General features: G+C 39.5%; 3 protein-coding genes across 4 annotated transcripts; all 3 read left to right on the forward strand.

Annotated features, from left to right (window-relative positions):
• The first annotated feature begins 1,154 nt into the window (after window positions 1-1,154).
• sec61a1 (SEC61 translocon subunit alpha 1) lies at window positions 1,155-6,880 on the forward strand. Its single transcript, XM_034870547.1, has 12 exons — window positions 1,155-1,332; window positions 1,954-2,021; window positions 2,130-2,195; window positions 3,030-3,108; window positions 3,198-3,329; window positions 3,421-3,530; window positions 3,768-3,921; window positions 4,028-4,188; window positions 4,314-4,511; window positions 4,621-4,812; window positions 4,899-4,975; window positions 5,745-6,880. Exons 1-12 carry the CDS (start codon window positions 1,326-1,328, stop codon window positions 5,929-5,931), a joined length of 1,431 nt encoding a protein of 476 aa, XP_034726438.1. The 5' UTR covers window positions 1,155-1,325; the 3' UTR covers window positions 5,932-6,880.
• A 1,199-nt stretch (window positions 6,881-8,079) lies between these two features.
• On the forward strand, window positions 8,080-10,009 carry chchd4b (coiled-coil-helix-coiled-coil-helix domain containing 4b). The gene is made up of 3 exons (XM_034870554.1): window positions 8,080-8,233; window positions 9,180-9,281; window positions 9,385-10,009. Exons 1-3 carry the CDS (start codon window positions 8,212-8,214, stop codon window positions 9,738-9,740), a joined length of 480 nt encoding a protein of 159 aa, XP_034726445.1. The 5' UTR covers window positions 8,080-8,211; the 3' UTR covers window positions 9,741-10,009.
• Window positions 8,091-18,311, forward strand: uroc1 (urocanate hydratase 1). 2 transcript variants are annotated; one of them, XM_034870542.1, is made up of 20 exons: window positions 8,091-8,233; window positions 12,651-12,878; window positions 13,415-13,545; window positions 14,054-14,147; window positions 14,249-14,308; window positions 14,404-14,532; window positions 14,621-14,682; window positions 14,772-14,838; window positions 15,119-15,262; window positions 15,378-15,466; window positions 15,766-15,828; window positions 15,953-16,132; window positions 16,229-16,326; window positions 16,426-16,498; window positions 16,655-16,844; window positions 16,939-17,037; window positions 17,145-17,244; window positions 17,495-17,576; window positions 17,705-17,804; window positions 17,905-18,311. In XM_034870542.1, exons 2-20 carry the CDS (start codon window positions 12,753-12,755, stop codon window positions 18,043-18,045), a joined length of 2,028 nt encoding a protein of 675 aa, XP_034726433.1. In that variant the 5' UTR covers window positions 8,091-8,233; window positions 12,651-12,752; the 3' UTR covers window positions 18,046-18,311. The 2 variants fall into 2 exon arrangements, with proteins under 2 accessions (XP_034726433.1, XP_034726432.1); XM_034870541.1 differs by lacking the exon at window positions 8,091-8,233 and having other exon boundaries at window positions 12,599-12,878.
• The last annotated feature ends 540 nt before the right edge of the window (window positions 18,312-18,851 follow it).

Genomic DNA, 18,851 nt, shown 5'->3' on the forward strand with positions numbered 1-18,851 from the left:
GAGTAAATAGGTATTATCAGCAAAAATATCAAAATTAGAAGTACTACTACTAGTAATAATAATAATAATAATAATAATAATATATAATGTAAAGATTGATACAAATTCATTCAAATCAATGTATCAAACCCAAAATGAATCTTAATATAGAGTGTGTAAAGCACTTTGAATTGACAAGTGAAATGTGCTACACAAACATAGCTGCCTTACCTGGCCATGCCTGATTGCCTTGTTATTTTTAAGGTTTCTTATAGAATTGCCATATTAATAAAGTTCTTGATAAAAATGTTCACAGTTGGATTTGGAGTCTGCCTATTTCTTCTTGTGAATGGGAAATCTTCTCAATAACAAGATTAACTGTGCCAAGAACCTTTTTCCATGTCATTAATGTTACCTTCAAAACATGTAGGCCTAACATCTTTATCAAGTAATGGTTTGCCTAGTTGTTTTAATTTTATGCCTTTGATGTTTATGCAGCCAACCTTATGCTTTGTTCAATGTTTTTTTTTTATTCAGTGCTTACTTGTGCTCCATTGTTTTTTGTTTAGGACACTTGTAATTGTTATTGTTCCTTATCTATATTATTCCTCTCTTCGTAATTCTATAAACTGGGGATTTTCTTAATCTCACCAGCACAATCTTTATTTTTTTATTTAATGTTCTTGTGTCACTGTTGACTTGATTTTATTGTGCAAAATAAACAAATTCAATTAGGCTATATAGTGATAAAACAAATGACAACGTGTTACTTCTTTTAGTTTATAAGCGTGCAATAATATTCAAGACACAATCTGTTCATGTCTTTTTGCTGGAGTGCCGCACACTCCTTGGTAGACTACAGCTATAAACTGCTAAAAACAGCTATAAACAATGTGTTTCCTGAAAAATGCGAGAACTTGGCTAGAAAGACTTATCTCTAAAAAGTAGTTTAGAAATAGGGTCAAGGGGCAGGGGAAAAGTTGTTTTTTTCACATTTTTAAAGGACACTGGGCTTCAAGGTGCTAGTTCCATAGACAGTTAAAGGAATTCTAGTTTCAGAGGTGGCAGCAAAGCAAATTTTTCGATGCCGGCTGCCGTAAAGGAAGTGGTTCCTGAAGTAAAAACAAAAAAAGTGGGCGGTCACTGTTGAGCTCTGCGTAATTGCGTGGATGGTGTCTACGTTGTTCTTCGTGTCTGTAACGTTAGTGGTGACGTGTCTCTAAACTGTCTCCTCCTCCTTCTCCTCCTCCTCTTCCTCCTCCTCCTTCTCGTCAGTCAGTAGTGAGATTTTGTGTCTGCTTAGATTTTCACAGAAAAGAAGCACGTAGGTGTACAGTTCGGACATCATGGGCAGTGAGTATTACTTTGTCACATGATTTTACGAGACCGATATCTAGAGTCTGTGTAGCATACACTAAATACAGTTTTAACAACTTATTAAGCTAACCTAACGCTATTAGCGCTGGCACTGATAGCATGCTAGCTTATGTTGCTAGCTAACGTTAGCTAGCTGGCAGTTGATTTTGTACTATTCGGATACTTTTGTAATGATAGATGGTTGTGGAAATTAAACAGTTAAACTGTAGTTTTTTAAGAGGGATTTTGATTTGTAGTAAGATCTTAGAAAACCTACAGTGGTTAATGTTGGCAGGAAACGTCTTCTTAGCTAACGTGTTAGCCCCTCATTCAAAGACATTGACAGTATAGTGATGACGACGCATAACACAGCCGATGTAATCTTGAGCCTGTTGTTCCTTAAACATCTGCTTAACGCTAAGAAACATGTAGCAGTGACGATGTAAAGGTGGAAAAATAGCTCGTAATACAAAATGCCTGATTTCATTATTAAATCTGTTTAGTATAAGTAATTGAAGTCTGTCTTGAGTCCGCCCACCATTCAATGCCACGTCCCAGTGGTAACCAGTTTACTATTCCCAGTTTACTCACATAAATACTAATCTTTCTTAATTCCAGTCAAATTTTTGGAGGTGATAAAGCCATTCTGTGCAGTGCTGCCAGAGATCCAAAAACCTGAAAGAAAGGTATGTAACAAGCTCATACTATTAGTACATTTGGCAATACCAAAAACCCTATTTGGCATGCTTTAGCTATTTGTTATAAATCTAACTTTATTGTGTATTGTCCAACAGATCCAGTTCAGAGAGAAGGTATTATGGACTGCCATCACTCTCTTCATCTTCCTGGTTTGTTGCCAGGTAAGTGTCACAAGTAATTATTGTCATATATTAGTTGTTTACCAACTACCCTAAATGAAAGTTAATCCATATATTTTAATTTGTTACATTTTGCACATTTGGAGAGGAATCACTACAATCACTTGCAATCACTTTATTAATATCAATTTGGTCTTCTTGAATGGCCATCAAAGGCCTGAGGACTAAAATATTGTAAATGAAATCAGAACGCCTGGTCCCAGTTTGCAGTATTTTTTTAATGCAACACACCTGTCAATAATACTTTTTGGTGTCTAAGAACTTTGTAGTAAACGTTTTGAGCTTAGAATTAATTTGAAAAATGAATTTGAGCTAAATTCTGCCGAATTAATTGAGACTAGAGAACAGACATTTTGATTATTTATCGTTTTGTTGATTTATTTTGTATAAAAAAAGTGAAGAAATATCACAACTAATCATACCCTTGCATCAAGATAGTGCTTGAAGCTTAAAATTAAAGGGGTTTATTAAATCAATAAAAACGTCAAGTTATAAACAAATGTATCTGTTGATAAATCATGGCATACTCAACCACCCTAGTAAAATTAGCACTGCTTAGTATGAGTTTGTTGCCTATTTAAGAATATGTGTGTGTCCTGACAATGGTCAAACCATCCAAATACTCTAGATTTGTACACTGTGTTGCACTGACTAGTTTTCATGTACACCAAAGATTTGATTTCATTTTTTGAATGAAAGGTTTAGAGTTGGACTTGTGTTGTGAGCATTATTTCAACACTTGGAAGTTCGTAGAAGCATCTAAAGTCATGCATCACTAAAAAAGAATCTAATTGTCTCTGCACTGTGTTCCTACAGATCCCCCTCTTTGGCATCATGTCTTCAGACTCTGCAGATCCGTTCTACTGGATGAGAGTAATTCTGGCCTCAAACAGAGGTATTTGTCCATTGCTAATAACATTATAAAAGAGGAAATGTGCGTCTGCTCTCCTGCTGGTATACCCTAACTTGAACATCTCCCTCCAGGTACCCTGATGGAGCTAGGTATCTCACCTATCGTCACCTCAGGCCTGATCATGCAGCTGCTTGCTGGAGCTAAGATCATTGAGGTTGGAGACACACCAAAGGACAGAGCCCTCTTCAATGGAGCTCAGAAATGTGAGTAAACTCGTATCAGGTTGTAATTTGTAAATATATGGTTAGAATTTATAGGTTAATTGTCTGTCTGACGCCTGTTCATGTTTTTCAGTATTTGGAATGATCATCACCATCGGACAGTCCATCGTATATGTGATGACCGGCATGTATGGAGATCCCTCTGAGATGGGTGCAGGAATCTGTCTGCTTATCATCATTCAGGTAAGAACAGAAAATGTTTTAAGTTCAGTTAAGGGCGGGGGGGGGGGTCAGATATAGTCAGAATTAACAGCCAAGACTTTTGGATCAAGACGTGCATTTATTACAAAGTGAAACATTTTCACATGATGGCCTTGAGTCTCTAAATTGTAATTTCCCTCTGCGGGATTAATAAAGTATACATTACTTTTATTATTGCGTGCTTTTTCATCTGACTGTATATGTTGTGTTCCTCCACAGCTGTTTGTGGCTGGCTTGATTGTGCTGCTGCTGGATGAGTTGCTCCAAAAGGGCTATGGTCTTGGTTCAGGGATCTCGCTGTTCATTGCTACCAACATCTGTGAGACGATTGTTTGGAAGGCCTTCAGCCCCACGACTGTCAACACTGGAAGAGGTAAGAAACCACAACGTTGTCAGTGGAGGTGTGATTTTGATCAATTCATTTAAATCCTTTGTACTTTGCAGGACTTTGTCTCATACTTGTGACTTACTGTTTCTAGGTACAGAGTTCGAGGGAGCAATCATTGCGCTCTTCCATCTGCTGGCCACTCGTACCGACAAAGTGCGTGCTTTGAGAGAGGCCTTCTACAGGCAGAACCTGCCCAACCTCATGAACCTCATCGCCACAGTATTTGTCTTTGCTGTAGTGATATACTTTCAGGTGAGTGTCCTTTTCTTAACATGCAGCTTTTCTCAAAGTTTAAAATAGTAATCGCTAATAGACAAGATAATGAAGTTAGAGAATGTCAACCGTTTGAATGCTCACCCGTTCACCTCTTCTCACAGGGATTCAGGGTTGATCTGCCCATCAAGTCAGCTCGCTACCGTGGCCAGTACAACACCTACCCCATCAAGCTCTTCTACACCTCTAACATCCCCATCATCCTGCAGTCTGCCTTGGTCTCCAACTTGTACGTTATCTCCCAGATGCTTTCCACACGCTTCAGTGGCAACTTCTTGGTTAATTTGCTCGGCACTTGGTCTGTAAGTACACATTTGAGCACACCATTCCAGATGTACTTGATTCATTCATTTTTGTTTGTTTGTCCTATTGCTGCCTGTTTTTAAAGCCTGTATTCTTTTATGTCTGTAGGACGCAACGTCAGGTGGTCCAGCCCGTGCCTACCCTGTAGGTGGACTCTGTTATTTCCTCTCTCCCCCCGAGTCATTTGGCTCTGTTCTCGAAGACCCAGTCCATGCAGTCATCTACATCGCCTTCATGCTTGGATCCTGTGCCTTTTTCTCCAAGACCTGGATTGAAGTCTCAGGCTCCTCCGCCAAAGATGTACGTTTCAACCACTTTCAGGCGGGTGGTGTTCCATGTTTCCTTCAGACAAGGTTTTTAAAGCTCTGTTCTTCACTTTCATCCAGGTTGCAAAACAGCTGAAGGAGCAGCAGATGGTGATGAGGGGACACAGAGAAACATCAATGGTCCACGAACTGAACAGGTAAAATCTAAATCATTTGTATTTAAATACCTCATCAGCCGCATAAACCACACATTGAAGAAGGTTATTAGTTAGAACAGTTATAAGCCCTCATCAAGGATTTGCATTATTTAATGTTTTTGTCACTGTTCAAATCAAATAACTCCCATCTTACAATCAAAGCAATGCACATTCATATTCTTTGCATTAGTGTCGCCTCCCTGTTTCTTTGTCTTTCTTTGTAATAAGATTTTATGTTCTTGGAAATGCTCTTCCATACAAGCAAAGAAGTTTAGTAATCTTGTTTAAGAGTGCAAAATGTCAATCATCAAGCTACACTCAACAAAATAAAAGTAGGGCAGCACTTCAAGAATGTACTACTTTTTTCTTTTTGCTAAAGTTTTCCTCAGTTGTTGGCTCACTTGGGTGTGCACCTAATAATAATGCAAGACTTAAAGGAATAGTTTAACATTTTGGAAAAACACACTCATTAACTTTTTCCAGGCTAGCAGTTTCCCACATTTCCAGTCTTAATGCCAAGCTAAATTTACTAACTGTTGTCATATATTTATCGGACAGAGAGTGGTGTCGATGTTCTCCTCTAACTCTTGGCAAGAAAGCGCTACTTGTATTTCTCTAAATGTCTAACTTTTTCATCAATCGCTACTCCACAATCATGATGAATGTATTTGAATAACTACCATTTTTGCTACTTAGCATATCTGCTGAAACCAAAAGGTGAAATTCTGTGAATGAATGTCCATCTCAATCTCCCTGTTTTGTGTTCTAGGTACATTCCTACTGCTGCTGCCTTTGGTGGACTGTGTATCGGTGGTTTATCAGTAATGGCTGACTTTCTCGGAGCCATTGGCTCTGGCACTGGTATCCTGCTGGCCGTCACCATCATCTATCAATACTTTGAGATCTTTGTGAAAGAACAAAGCGAAATGGGCAGCATGGGGGCCTTGCTCTTCTAGAAAAGCCAATATCCTCCCACCTTCAACCAACTTTTATTAGGATCACCAACTTTGCATTTAATTGACATCTATGTGAAGCTCCTACATCGTCAGCTGTCCACTTTCAAGATGTCTAAGGAATCTTCAGGAATCTCAGCTGAAATGGGACTTTGTGATATGGTGGGGCTATACAGCTTGCTGCTCCCACTGTGTATCTTCCAAAGTAAAACAAAGACCTGCATTTCAGATGTACTTCATCAGATTTTCCAACTGACTCAAGTTTTATAGCTCCCTAAGATTCATTTGTGTATGAGATGAAGGGAGTTTAGCCCTTTTTTCAGACTGACCGTAGAGCGCTTCAGTGTGCAGGCATACTCAACACGGATAATGGGGGTCAACTCCCCGCTGTGTGCAGGAATGCACTCAATGTTCTGCTTGGTGTTGTCTTAGTTTTTACTTTTACTTTTATTTTATTTTTCTGTCTACCTGCCATTTGTCTGAAGGTGTGGAATACAAGCTGAACTGTCAAATGCTGAGTCAAGTACTGTCAATTTCCTGATTTGTGACCCTGCGCTAATTTATTTAAACAGGGTCTTGTAAGAGGAATGGGCGCTCACATTGGGGTCCATTTGTCAAAAATATTGTGCAACTTATTTTTGTCATCTGATGAACCATTCAAAAAAAGGGTCCTTGCTGTTTTAATGTATGGCATTCCCAGGGAGCGGCAGTATTAACCTTCACATGTCAGATTCTTTTGTTTTTTAATTGTCTGCTCTTAGCATACATGCATTAATTGCTTTTCAACACCTGGAAAAAAAAATTATGATTTTCTGTACATAGGCCATGCATTGAATAACTTTAAATTTCTCTAAGTGTAAGATAAAGTCTTTTGAATATGTAAAAATAAATGGATTTCAGAACAAACTTATAGAAAACATTCTCAATAAAACCTTTTTGTGGAAAAAGACAATCTTTTGACTTTTCTACTTGTCTTAAATGTCCCAGGTGAATTTTGAAGCTGCTATAAGGGATGTAACGGTAAACCGCAATAGACATGTTGACGACAACAAATAGCGTCTTCATTTAAAATATTATTATTGTCACGGTGTGAAAACCGTGTGTTTAATCCTTCCCGGCGTCATCAAAGTCCCCTGAAGTTGCGCATGCGTAAGGTGTAGCCTACAACGTGGTTGTAATCATGAGGCGCTCGTAGAGGACTGAAGCATGGGCATATTTTGGCCAAATGGCAAAATTTGCTACTAAAGGCATTGAACGCACTTTAAAAGAAAACCGCGATAATACCGAAAACCATAGTCATTTTGGTTACTATAACCATGAGGTTCAATTTTCACACCTTTACATCCCTAAAAGACATCTGTAGGTTTTTTTAATGCACATTATTTTTTGGCAACCAAACAGTAATAAACATATATCTCAACTACATAATGGTGTAGCTACTTCTATGAGGATTATGATCCCATACGTTGTGATCTACAGTGCATTCGAATTCCCAGTGAGTAATTCACCAAAGAGCCACTCTCTTTTTGACCGATTGTTGATTGAAATTAAGCAAATATCTTCACAAAATGTAAAAACAATATTTGAGTGTTATGGCAATTTTCTTAGTCTAATATCCTACCCCTTAAATGGAAAAATATGGAAAAAAAGAATTATATAATAAGATTAAGAAAGTATTATTTATTGCAGGGTTGTATATTGTATTGTAAGTTTCTAGCTAATAGGAGGGCACATTTCTTATTTCCCCTCTTTTCTATTGTATTTTAAGGGAGAAATAGAATATACATTAAATGTAATCAAAAAGTTAGAGCGAAATTGTGCGCATCAAAATGTATAATTTTCTTGAAAACCGCTTGCCTGTGTGAAATTACAAGCATGATTTCGTTGAACTGTTGGGGGCAGCAATGCGCCCCGGAGCGTCTGTGCCACCGGAAACCGATAAGGAGAAGATGCTCACGCGGTAGATGCTAGATCGGATCCGCTAGGCGCCCCGACATCAAAGGACGTGCCTCGTTGTCCGCCTTCTACTGTCTGTGATTGGCTTGCCCTGGTAATCTCACCCTAACCCTAACCAATCCCAACACAACTACATCGACATTTCTAGCACATCCGATTTAGGCTCTACCTGTGCTCAAACCCACGGCTCAAACAAGGATTGTGGAACAAGCTAACTGGTGCTGGACTGAAAACATTTGTCATTCATGTGTGTCTGTACGAGTCGTTTTACTCGGAACTGTTGCTGTGAATCAAAAAGTGGAATTTAATCTGTTCCAGCGTGAAGACATGAGCTCGGTCAGAGAGGAAGGTAACCATGCATTGCTAGCTGGCTAACGTTAACTTCGGAAAGGTTAAGCCTGAAGTTGATTTGAGCCCGAATGAAAAATGTCTGTAGGTGTCTTAACGTTACCCAGTTGTTAAAAGTATCACGTTAATAACAAGCCGCTCAGGACTTTTAAAATATGTAGCCTACCTGTTACACCATGAATGTACAGGAATGTTAGCGTTCTCACAATGACTCACCCTGCAATGTGCCTCATAGAAAGTCACCTTGAGTCCGGTTATTAAATAAGTGTTCTCGTTTTTGTCATTATTATAAGTCAAGGTTTTCCGTGACTGTTGCGTCGCTATAGGTACTACTTTATCGATAAATATGTCACATGAAAACGTAATAAGCTTACAAAATACAGTGAATTGTAAGATATTAAACCAGTGCTTGTAATTCTTTTTGGCTAATGACCCCTCACAAAAGAGCAGTGTTTACTTGGGCCCCCTTAAGTCTCAGGGTACCTGACCCCTAAGTTGGGAACAACTCAACTCTATTACAACTCTATTAAAATACATAAATTTGTGCAAAGTCCACCTTATTCATTAATTTTGTTATTTTGCTACCTGGACCTTATTTGCCTTGTTTTGTGTAAGTGATCTTTGGCGTTGGCCCAGAATTTAGCTTGAGCGCTTTAAGAATGTTGACAAACATTACACATACTGGATGCAGGCAGGAAAAAGTTAAACGTTATGCACAGAGACGGGCCTCACATAGTAGGAAAAATAAATAAAAAGATTTGTGCTGTACTGTGTAAAGTAATTTCTTATAGTATCATGAAATTGTTATTGAAAGAAGTATTGTTTAGGGACCAGTATCAAAGTAGAGGCTTCAGATGTCATTTAACTAACCTTTGTCTTGGGTAAGGTGCCACAATACTTATCACTGATGGTTTGTTTGCGTTGACCTTCCACATTTTACGCAACAGGTAAAGACCGAATCATCTTTGTCACCAAAGAGGATCATGCAACACCCAGCAGTGCTGAGCTCGTAGAGGAAGATCCTGAAAATGACCCATATGAGGAGCGAGGTGAGGAGCAGTAAAGCGACTTCAGGCTTGTAGCTTGGGTTAGATTTTAATAAAGGCAAAATGATAACCCGCAAATTAAATTAAACCCCTTCTCTCATCCTAGGCCTGATTCTTCCCAGTGGGGAGATCAACTGGAACTGCCCCTGCCTGGGTGGGATGGCCAGTGGACCCTGTGGGACTGAATTTAAGGATGCCTTCTCCTGTTTTCACTATAGTAAGGAGGAGGTGAAGGGTTCTGAATGCCTGGAGCAGTTTAGGGCCATGCAGGAGTGTATGCAGCGTTACCCGGAGCTCTATCCACAAGATGATGAGAAGGTGCAACAAGAACAATCATCTGAAACAGAGCAGAACTTACAAGACTCGGCATCTGCAGAAACATCAGGTGCAAACTCAACATCTGCCACTAAGCGAGACTCTGATTCTACAAAACCCTCCACAGAGGGCTCAGTGGAAAGCTAATGATGAGCCTTGGTGGCAATGTGAGCCACACAGCTTTAAAGCCCAGCTGCAATCCCATTTAGTCATCATTTTTTGCAGTCAGTTTTGTTTTTATATATACTGTTAATAGTTTATTTTATGACTTTATAAGGTAGGGGGGGGGAATATTTTTGAGTGGAAAGATCAGAAATGCTTGTTCTATTTTGAATCGGCTTCTCCCTCTCAGAGCTATTGCTATTGGATTAATCCCTTCATGCATGCACAGTTGTGAAGATTCCATTCGCGCCCTGTGCTCCGTACAGGCCTCTCGTACATCCGCAGATACATTATATTACAGTGGCGTGACCAGAGATCTGCGTCTACGTTTTCTTCAGGAACAAGCAGTTTGAAGATTTGAAGAACAGCAGTGTCCACCGTGTACCGACCACCGACCGACTACATCCTGGGCATCCCCGTGGCCGTTTATCCGTTTTATCTGCACGGTGCGTCTAAGTCACTCATGACTCACGCAGTTTTACCAACACTTGACGGAAGATGATGCATCAGGTTTGGTTTCCTGCACTGTACACTGGCTTGAAGTGGCTTGAAGGAATGCAGTTTTTTTACAGTTATAAATTGTGTTGTATATATTTTTGTCACTATAAAACAATTGCATAATCCATATGACATCGGCCTCACAATCAGTAGTAGGTCTACTCATGATGGTGATAGGGTTTTCTAATCAAAATAATGTGTGTTCTGATTCACTAAACCTTGTTCAGTGGAAATAGGAAGACAAATGAGTCTGTTTTGCTTGTGGACCTTGTGTTGCAGGTGGCATTGACTACACAAGCTTCATCTTTGACCCAATAGCAATAGCTCTTAGAGGGCAAAGCCTATACAAAATAGAATGATAGCTATGCCAGATTCTATGAGTACAACCACAGCCCTCTAAGATTCGGGCCATCTGCTTCACCAACATTGTTTGAAGAACAACGTTGATGTTTGGAGTAGAGCCCGACCGATAAAGGATTTTTAAGGCTGATACCAATACGAATGTTGGTTATTTAACAATCTGACATGCCGATATATTGGCCAAAATAGTTGAAAAAATAAATAATCCAGAAGCGCAATACAAAACACAAACAGATTTCACTAACAAGTTATTTGTAGTTATTTATGAGTTGTCACTAAAATAATACAATAATTTGTTTTATTGTCACAATAGAATAGAGGAACATCAATATTAAAGTTCGGATACATAAAATGTATAAAAATACTAACTTAAGATATGAAATTTAAAGTCCTTGAACAAAAACACATTAACAAACAAATCAGTGTTGCCAACAGGGATGTTGTAGAGATCCCTCTGGTGGACAAACTATGCAACACCAACACTGATAACATGGTTCACCATCCGTTTTTATTTTTTTTTAATATTCATTTATCAGAATCATGTATTTGTCATTATAAATTATTCTGATAAATGATTATTTACAAAATAAAAAATGATGATTTTTTTTTTTACTTGTATAAAATACATGACAGGGTCTGAAACTGTGAGATTATAGTAAAAACATGATTCATGCTCCTACATTTTTCATTTATATTCTCTTGCATTTGTGCTATTATGAAGTACAGAATATTGCATTTTACATATACATTTTGTGTCATAAAACGTTTATATTCATATTAACCGTTGAAGATTCTGTTGGTGATATTATGACTGTTGTGGATAAACTTAAATTCACAGAGGTCTGAAAAATCTACTGAAGATTAGTCTTGAGTCCACAGCTGCCATCTGTCCTATTGGACTGCATTTCTTCTGCTAATTTGTACTTCACCTCAGCTGAACTTTGTTAAACCATTTGTGTCCGACACAGGACTGACTAAAGTGACTTGAAGTGAGTATTATTGAAAGTTTTATAATAAATTATCCCTTATAATAATGGTTATTGTGAGTTTAAATTGTTGTTTACCCCTTATATCTACTAAGCCTGACATTGTAATAATGACCTTAAAATGTGTAAACTTGTGAAAGCAGGGGTTAACTCTTTTTTTTTTTTTTGTAGACCAAAAACGAGATACACAAGAAACTTTCCCTAAATGTATTTACTTAACTTGAATTGTACCTGGTTTGAATTAATTCATGGAAAATATACAGATTCTATAAAGATTGCAGTAACGTCTCCAAATGCATTGTGAATTAGGTCATTGTAATGAACCACTTTGGTATTTTGTTTGTGCTTTTCATTCTCATTAGAAGAAAAATATTGACCCTGTAAGCTTGCTAAAAAGTACATAAAATGATTGTTTATTTCTAAATAAAAAAAATTAAAATAATTGCAAGTAAACTAAAATATTTCAACCCATAACAAAAACAAACCCCTGTCAGTGGATCTGTTGGGTGACGCAGATGCCAGGTTTCCTGTTATATAGAATTATTGCTAATAATAATCATTTTAAGATCCGTAATGTCAGTAACACCATATCATTGAAACTTTAGATTGAACAAGATAGTTATACTTTATGGCAGGATCATTTTCTAGATCTCGTTCAATATTCTCTTTATAATTACATAACTAGTCTGAACATTGAGCTGTAAATGTGCATTTTTAAACCATACTTGAATAGAGAAAGATGGATGGATCTGCAGGGAATAAAATGATTCTAGATGATAGTTTTTGACCGGTCCAAAGGTTTTGGCACGTACATAAACCGAGTTACCTGATGTAAGCATCAGGGGTCAGAGGTCAGTGGCAGTGTTTGTCCACTGATGCATGTGCCACTTCAAACTCCCTCAGGGATCAATTATTACCAAACATCCTTTTTCTATCCGCAGCATACCATTGGTTGATGGCAAAGGGCAAAGAAAAGCAAAAAGCCAATGAGACAGTAAGGCAGAGAGTGCTCGCCCTCAAATCTTCACAGGTACCATCTTTCTCTCCATAGAGGACGGTTTGCCGTGAGGGGGAGAGCTGCCTTCGATCTCTGGCGTGATCTCTGTCTCCAGGTGTCTGCTCAAGTGTGTGAGAAGAAATCCTCACAAAAAGGATGTCATCTTTAAAAGAGATATGCAGTGGATTACCCCTGAACCCTTTGCCCCCTAACCGGGGAAGAGACCCCAATTTGCCACATGCACCAATCAGGACCCCCAACCTTACAGCAGAGGAAGAGCGGGTGAGTCAATATACAAACCATTTTGGTGCATTTAACATCGTTCACCTTGGTCACTCAATGAATTATAAATTGGTAATCAAAAGACAAGTAGACCTCTTAAATACTGGTGAATGAAACAGAGAAATCAATGTACTCCTGCTTTTCAGCTATAACAAGTAAAAATAATTTCTGTGAATTGTCTACATTTCTACAACATTTCTATAATGAAGATATCATATATCTAAAGGTATCAAAAGCCCTGTACATGGACCAGCTTGGCTGCAGTCAGATCTTAACAATTGCTTTACTGTGATAGCTGCGGAAGCACGGTCAACTTTTATGCCATGCTGTGTACTCTGCCTTAAAAAATTGATTATTCTCTTAGGTCCTCAACTGATTGCCAAACTCAGAGCAAAGGCTTCAGTCAATGATTAAAAGAGACACAAGTCTTTTAGCCTTAAAGTGTAAAAGATCTACTCATCTGTCTGTATTGAAACATTGATTTGTAGTGTACAGTGTGTGTTCACTAACCTTCTGTAAATGCCTCTTCCCTCTAGTTGGCACTGAGAAATGCATTGCGTTATTTCCCTCCCTCCCACCACACAACACTTGCGCCTGAATTTGCTCAAGAGCTGCGGCAGTACGGGCACATCTACATGTACCGCTTCTGCCCCACATTACGCATGAGGTGAGGCAACCTGACAATTAGCAATTATCTGTCTTGAAACATGAGAGAGTTGAATCAATCTGATATATATTGGTTGATATATATATAATGTTAACTGAAAATGAAAACAATAGATACTATACTATACTATAGAACAAATACTCATTTGTCTGTCAATATTGGCCAACATTATGACTGCAGATACACAGTCCTGGTCTGGTGTGACCAGTAGCTTATGGTGGCTAATGTTAGCTGACTTTAGATAGGCATTGCTGTATAACCTGCACAATGCCGAAGTCAGCTTGACTGCTGCTGACTTCATGACTTTAAATATAAACTTGAATGGTTGTACCACAACAAGTAAAACTCCAGACAAACAAACCTTACCTTGCCAGAAATAAATAGAAATCCACATGTCATCTTGTAACTAAAACCTCTGGCCAAAGTGGCTTCTGTTGAGCAAAAGTTACATAGTCTCTCTTTAAGGTGGTATTGTCACAGTGATGTGAGTTTCTCTTTGTCTCTTCAGAGCGTACCCTATAGATCATTACCCATGCTGCACACGTCAAGCTGCCTCCATAATGCTAATGATCATGAACAACCTGGATCCAGCTGTTGCTCAGGTGAGCCTTTAACACAGCTTTTATGTATTAACTTAGTAACTAAGCAGGTGAAGACTTATGTTTCATTCATTGTCTTGATGGCAATTCTCTTTATCCTTCAGTTCCCCCAGGAGCTCGTCACCTATGGAGGAAATGGACAGGTGTTTAGTAACTGGGCCCAGGTAAGCCCTGAGTTAGCTTGTGTTCATCCAGTGGATTTGGTAATGATATAGTCTAAATAGATAAATATTAATGACTAGTGTGTGTCTGGGTGCAGTTTTGCCTTGTCATGCATTATCTAAGCAAGATGACAGAAGAACAAACACTGGTCATGTACAGCGGTCATCCCATGGGCTTGTTCCCAAGCCTGCCTTCATCACCTCGTGCCATCATCACTAACGGCATGGTAACTGCCCAACACTGATTCAATCAGCTCACATGCTTCCCATTGCACTGACACACTCACTCACTCTTTTTTTATTTGCAATACCCAGGTGATACCTAATTACTCCTCCAGAAATCAGTATGAAAAGATGTTTGCCCTTGGTGTGTCAATGTAAGTTTTTAATGTGCTGTTCAGGAAGATAATGATGCTGTGTTAAGTCTTTAGATGTTTTGATGTAACTTGTGTTCTTGTGTTTTCAGGTACGGTCAAATGACAGCAGGCAGCTACTGCTACATTGGACCTCAAGGGATTGTTCATGGCACTTTGGTTTGTGATGTTTTTTGTGTACACACAGCATTTTCCTCATGAATATGGATAACTTTAATCAGTGGTTCCAAACATAACCAAATGCAAAATTAAACTTATTTGCAAGACTTTTCTCTAGTCTTTGCTTTTTGCTTATTTTATTATGAAATAGTTTTCCTCTTTAGAACTCTAAAATAATTTAAATGGTCTGAGGAGGAAAAGTCATGAGCACATGTCAAAAAGGTTGGGAACCACTGCTTGAAATCACAACATGTATTCCCTGTTGTGTTTTTCTGTGTAGTTGACTGTGCTGAATGCCGGCCGGAGGTACTTGGGCTCCGGTGACTTGAGGGGACGCGTCTTTGTGACATCTGGCCTGGGGGGCATGAGTGGAGCTCAGGCTAAAGCGGCCGTCATCGCCGGTTGTATTGGCGTGATAGCAGAGGTCAGCTGCTGTCCAGTCATTTCATGTTACACAGTTCACTGTACTTACTGCTGACTGAGTGAGAAAGAAGGAAGTCCCGTATGTCCGTGTGACGGTGAATCTGATTTCTATGTAGGTGGATGAAGCTCCTCTTCGAAAGAGACATGAGCAGGGCTGGCTGATGGAGGTCACCAGCAGCATGGAGCACTGCATTAAACGCATCAGGTAACAAAAGAGAAAAAGTAATGATGAGTGCAGCAATTATTTTTACTCAAAACAAGTTGATGCATACGAATTATAGTCATGAAGCTTTTAATATGACAAACCTTAAGGTTGTGTGTGTTTCTCTGTGCGTCATATTGTCAGATATATGCAGTAAAAGTCCAGACTTAGAGTATTTAAAATATATAATTGCCTGCCTGTTAGCTACCTGGGAGTGAGGGAGAGCAAATTCACATCCTTTACTTATAAAGGTAAAGGATGTGTAATTACAAAGTCATTTTTAATTAATTCATGTTTTTCAGAGAGGCCAAGAGCCACAAGACTCCCCTCAGTATGGGTTACCATGGCAACATTGTAGACTTGTGGTAAGTCAGAGGACAAAACTTTCTACTGCCCAGACACAACGCAGGTCTGCGGCTACAGAGAAAGAGCCACGTTTTCTTACATACTCTTGACATCGTTGTCCTACTTTTCTAACTTTCTAACCAGGGAGAGGCTGCTGTTGGAGTTTGAGAGGACAGGGGAGCTCCTGGTGAATTTGGGTTCAGACCAGACCTCTCTTCACAACCCATATAACGGAGGCTACTACCCAGTCCAGCTCAGCTTCCGCCAGGCAAATCAGCTCATGTCGACTGATCCTAAAGGTTTCCAAACCACGGTCCAAGAAAGGTAATATTAATCACACAGATGGACTTTTCTATTGTATGCTGTCTGCAATTTTGGGTCTATTTAGCTTAAATAACCTGTGTTTACATGTGAACACAGCCTCCGAAGACACGTTGATGCCATCAACAAGCTGTCAGATGCTGGTATGTTCTTCTGGGACTATGGCAATGCATTTCTCTTGGAGGCCCAGAGAGCTGGTCAGTAATTTAACACTCACACTTACACACACAGAATATTTATTCATTATCGTTCAATCCATGTCGGACCAATAAAGAGGCTGTTTCTTGTATTTATAGGAGCAGCGGTAGAAAAGGTTGGCAGTGGAGCAACAGAATTTCGTTACCCTTCTTATGTTCAACACATTATGGGGTGAGACATTTTTTATTAATGTAATCTAGCAGTGATCCTTTAATAAAACTGTGGAAATTTGTATAAGTCTAAAAAAGACAGACCAGTGAACTGTGATCCAATTTTTCTTCTTGTGATTAATAGTTTGTAATCTCTCTCCTTCTGCCTTTGCTGCAGGGACATTTTCTCTTTGGGTTTTGGCCCATTTCGCTGGGTGTGCACATCTGGCGACCCCAAAGATCTTGCTGTAACAGATGATATTGCAGCTACTGTCCTCGAGGAAATTAGTGCAAACGTGAGTGATCTGGTCAGACAGCAGTACAATGATAACATCCGTTGGATCAGAGAGGCTGGAAAACACAAGATGGTGAGTAACTTTCTGGGAAACCAGACCAGACCAGTTTGATCAGAAAAAACACAGCTGCATAAGAGGATTTCCTCTATGTATTCTCCTTGTTTAGGTTGTGGGTTCCCAAGCCAGAATCCTCTACTCTGACCAGAAAGGAAGAGTCTGCATTGCTTTGGCTATCAACCAGGCCATTGCTGACGGAAGAGTTTCCGTAAGAGGATAAATTGTTGATAGATTATTTCATGTTTACTGCGGTCTGAATGATATCAAGGTTTCACTGAAATCTCGGAAGTGGCTCATGTGATATCTATTTTTTAGGCTCCTGTGATTATTAGCAGAGACCATCATGATGTCAGTGGCACAGACAGCCCGTTCAGAGAAACCTCTAATGTATATGATGGATCTGCCTTCTGTGCAGGTATGTGGTGTGTTCACAACAGCTGTGTAGGAAACCAGTGGCTCAGATGGCACACGGGACGAAAAACACTAACATTCTTCATGTGTTGTCAGTTTTATGCTTTGTTTGGGTACAATGATGCTATGAAACTCGACTTGTGAGTGGACGCACTGCAGACTTTGCGACAGATGATTGATGACGGCAGCCCTACAGTCCACACAAAATATGTTCCTAGTTACACTTACATAAAAACAATGTCTCCCTCTGACAGACATGGCAGTCCAGAACTTTGTCGGTGATGCATTCAGGGGCGCCACATGGGTGGCCCTGCACAACGGTGGTGGTGTTGGCTGGTAAGGCTGGCTGGTCATCCAGTCAGTAAACAGTAATCTGTAATCTGTGGTAAAGGTTTTTATTCACCAATACTTATCTGTCATCGAGTCAGTGTGTTTATTACTTTATCTCTTGTCTCTCCTACAAGGGGCGAGGTAATGAATGGAGGGTTTGGTTTGCTATTGGATGGCTCAGAGGAGGTAGCAAAGCGTGCCAGACTGGTGCTCAACTGGGATGTCTCCAATGGGGTGAGGGTGCCCAGAGGAGGAGAGCACCATGATAGATTACAGCCTCACTTATTGTTTACGATGTGCTCTAATGGTTCTAATCTGTTTCTGTGTGCTGCAGATGGCTCGTCGCTGCTGGTCTGGAAACTCAAACGCCTATGAGACCATCCAGCAGACCATGGAGGAGAATGGGCAGTTGTGTGTCACCATGCCCTTTCCTGTAAAGGATGAGCGCATACTGGACCATGCTCTGCAGGCCTAGCCAACATTTAAACACAGGTTAACAGCAAGCTACATACAGGCACACAGCAGAGTAATGGTCACTCAAACCTTTTCCAACTGTTGAATTTATACACTGCAGATGATCAGCATTGAATCAGTGGCAATATTGTTACACACATTGTTTGTCATGAATACACAAATTGCAAAGTAGGCTACAATATTGTGCTAGGCTGTTTTAATATCTTAATCTGCAAGAATATATTCTTTAATTTTTGTGCTGAAAATTAAACTACAAATATGTATCCACGAAAAAGCCTACATGAGTCATTTGTATGTCAGTGTGATGGCCACAGCCATGGCCACACAACCAGCTTAAGAGCGGTGACCTCATGCACTTATATTTTTCCTTAGGTTTAGTTGATATGTTTTTGTTTATTCATCTTCATTTGTTGCAACCATTTATTCAGTTACAAATAACTTACATGACACTTGTTTCATTTCACATGCATCATACTTTATTTGATTTATATGAAAGTATCTTTTAGCAAGCACGCACTACCGTGTTTCTTTTGAGCTTACCAGTTGGAGTCCACACCTCGGAGGGATTCAGGCCTGCTGGTTTATAAGAGGTGGCACTTGGAGAAGGAGCAGCTTTATAGGGGAGGAGGGGGTTTATTGGACACTACCACTGCTTGATATGTCTGGGGGGGGGGGGGGGGGGGGGGGGGGGGGGTAGCTTTATTCTCGCCGTGGGTATTCTGGGGTTTGCATTTTATGTAAAGTAATTTTTGTTGAGCTAAGATAAGTAAAAGTACATGTTATTTGAGAATACATTTTTAGATAGGT

This window comes from Etheostoma cragini, chromosome 4, assembly GCF_013103735.1.
Source record: "Etheostoma cragini isolate CJK2018 chromosome 4, CSU_Ecrag_1.0, whole genome shotgun sequence".
NCBI classification, from domain to species: Eukaryota; Metazoa; Chordata; class Actinopteri; order Perciformes; family Percidae; genus Etheostoma; species Etheostoma cragini.

What these genes read in the sequence shown, in the direction of transcription:
- sec61a1 (XM_034870547.1), top strand. An exon ending in TCCAAAAACCTGAAAGAAAG is followed by an intron (nt 2,022 to 2,129) that starts GTATGTAACAAG and finishes ATTGTCCAACAG; the next exon opens with ATCCAGTTCAGAGAGAAGGT. An exon ending in GTCTGCTTATCATCATTCAG is followed by an intron (nt 3,531 to 3,767) that starts GTAAGAACAGAA and finishes GTTCCTCCACAG; the next exon opens with CTGTTTGTGGCTGGCTTGAT.
- chchd4b (XM_034870554.1), top strand. Translation starts at nt 8,212, where the DNA reads ATGAGCTCGGTCAGAGAGGAAG. An exon ending in GAGCTCGGTCAGAGAGGAAG is followed by an intron (nt 8,234 to 9,179) that starts GTAACCATGCAT and finishes TTTACGCAACAG; the next exon opens with GTAAAGACCGAATCATCTTT. An exon ending in TGACCCATATGAGGAGCGAG is followed by an intron (nt 9,282 to 9,384) that starts GTGAGGAGCAGT and finishes CTCTCATCCTAG; the next exon opens with GCCTGATTCTTCCCAGTGGG.
- uroc1 (XM_034870542.1), top strand. Translation starts at nt 12,753, where the DNA reads ATGTCATCTTTAAAAGAGATATGCAGTGGATTACCCCTGAACCCTTTG. An exon ending in TGCCCCACATTACGCATGAG is followed by an intron (nt 13,546 to 14,053) that starts GTGAGGCAACCT and finishes TTGTCTCTTCAG; the next exon opens with AGCGTACCCTATAGATCATT. An exon ending in GGATTGTTCATGGCACTTTG is followed by an intron (nt 14,839 to 15,118) that starts GTTTGTGATGTT and finishes TTTTCTGTGTAG; the next exon opens with TTGACTGTGCTGAATGCCGG.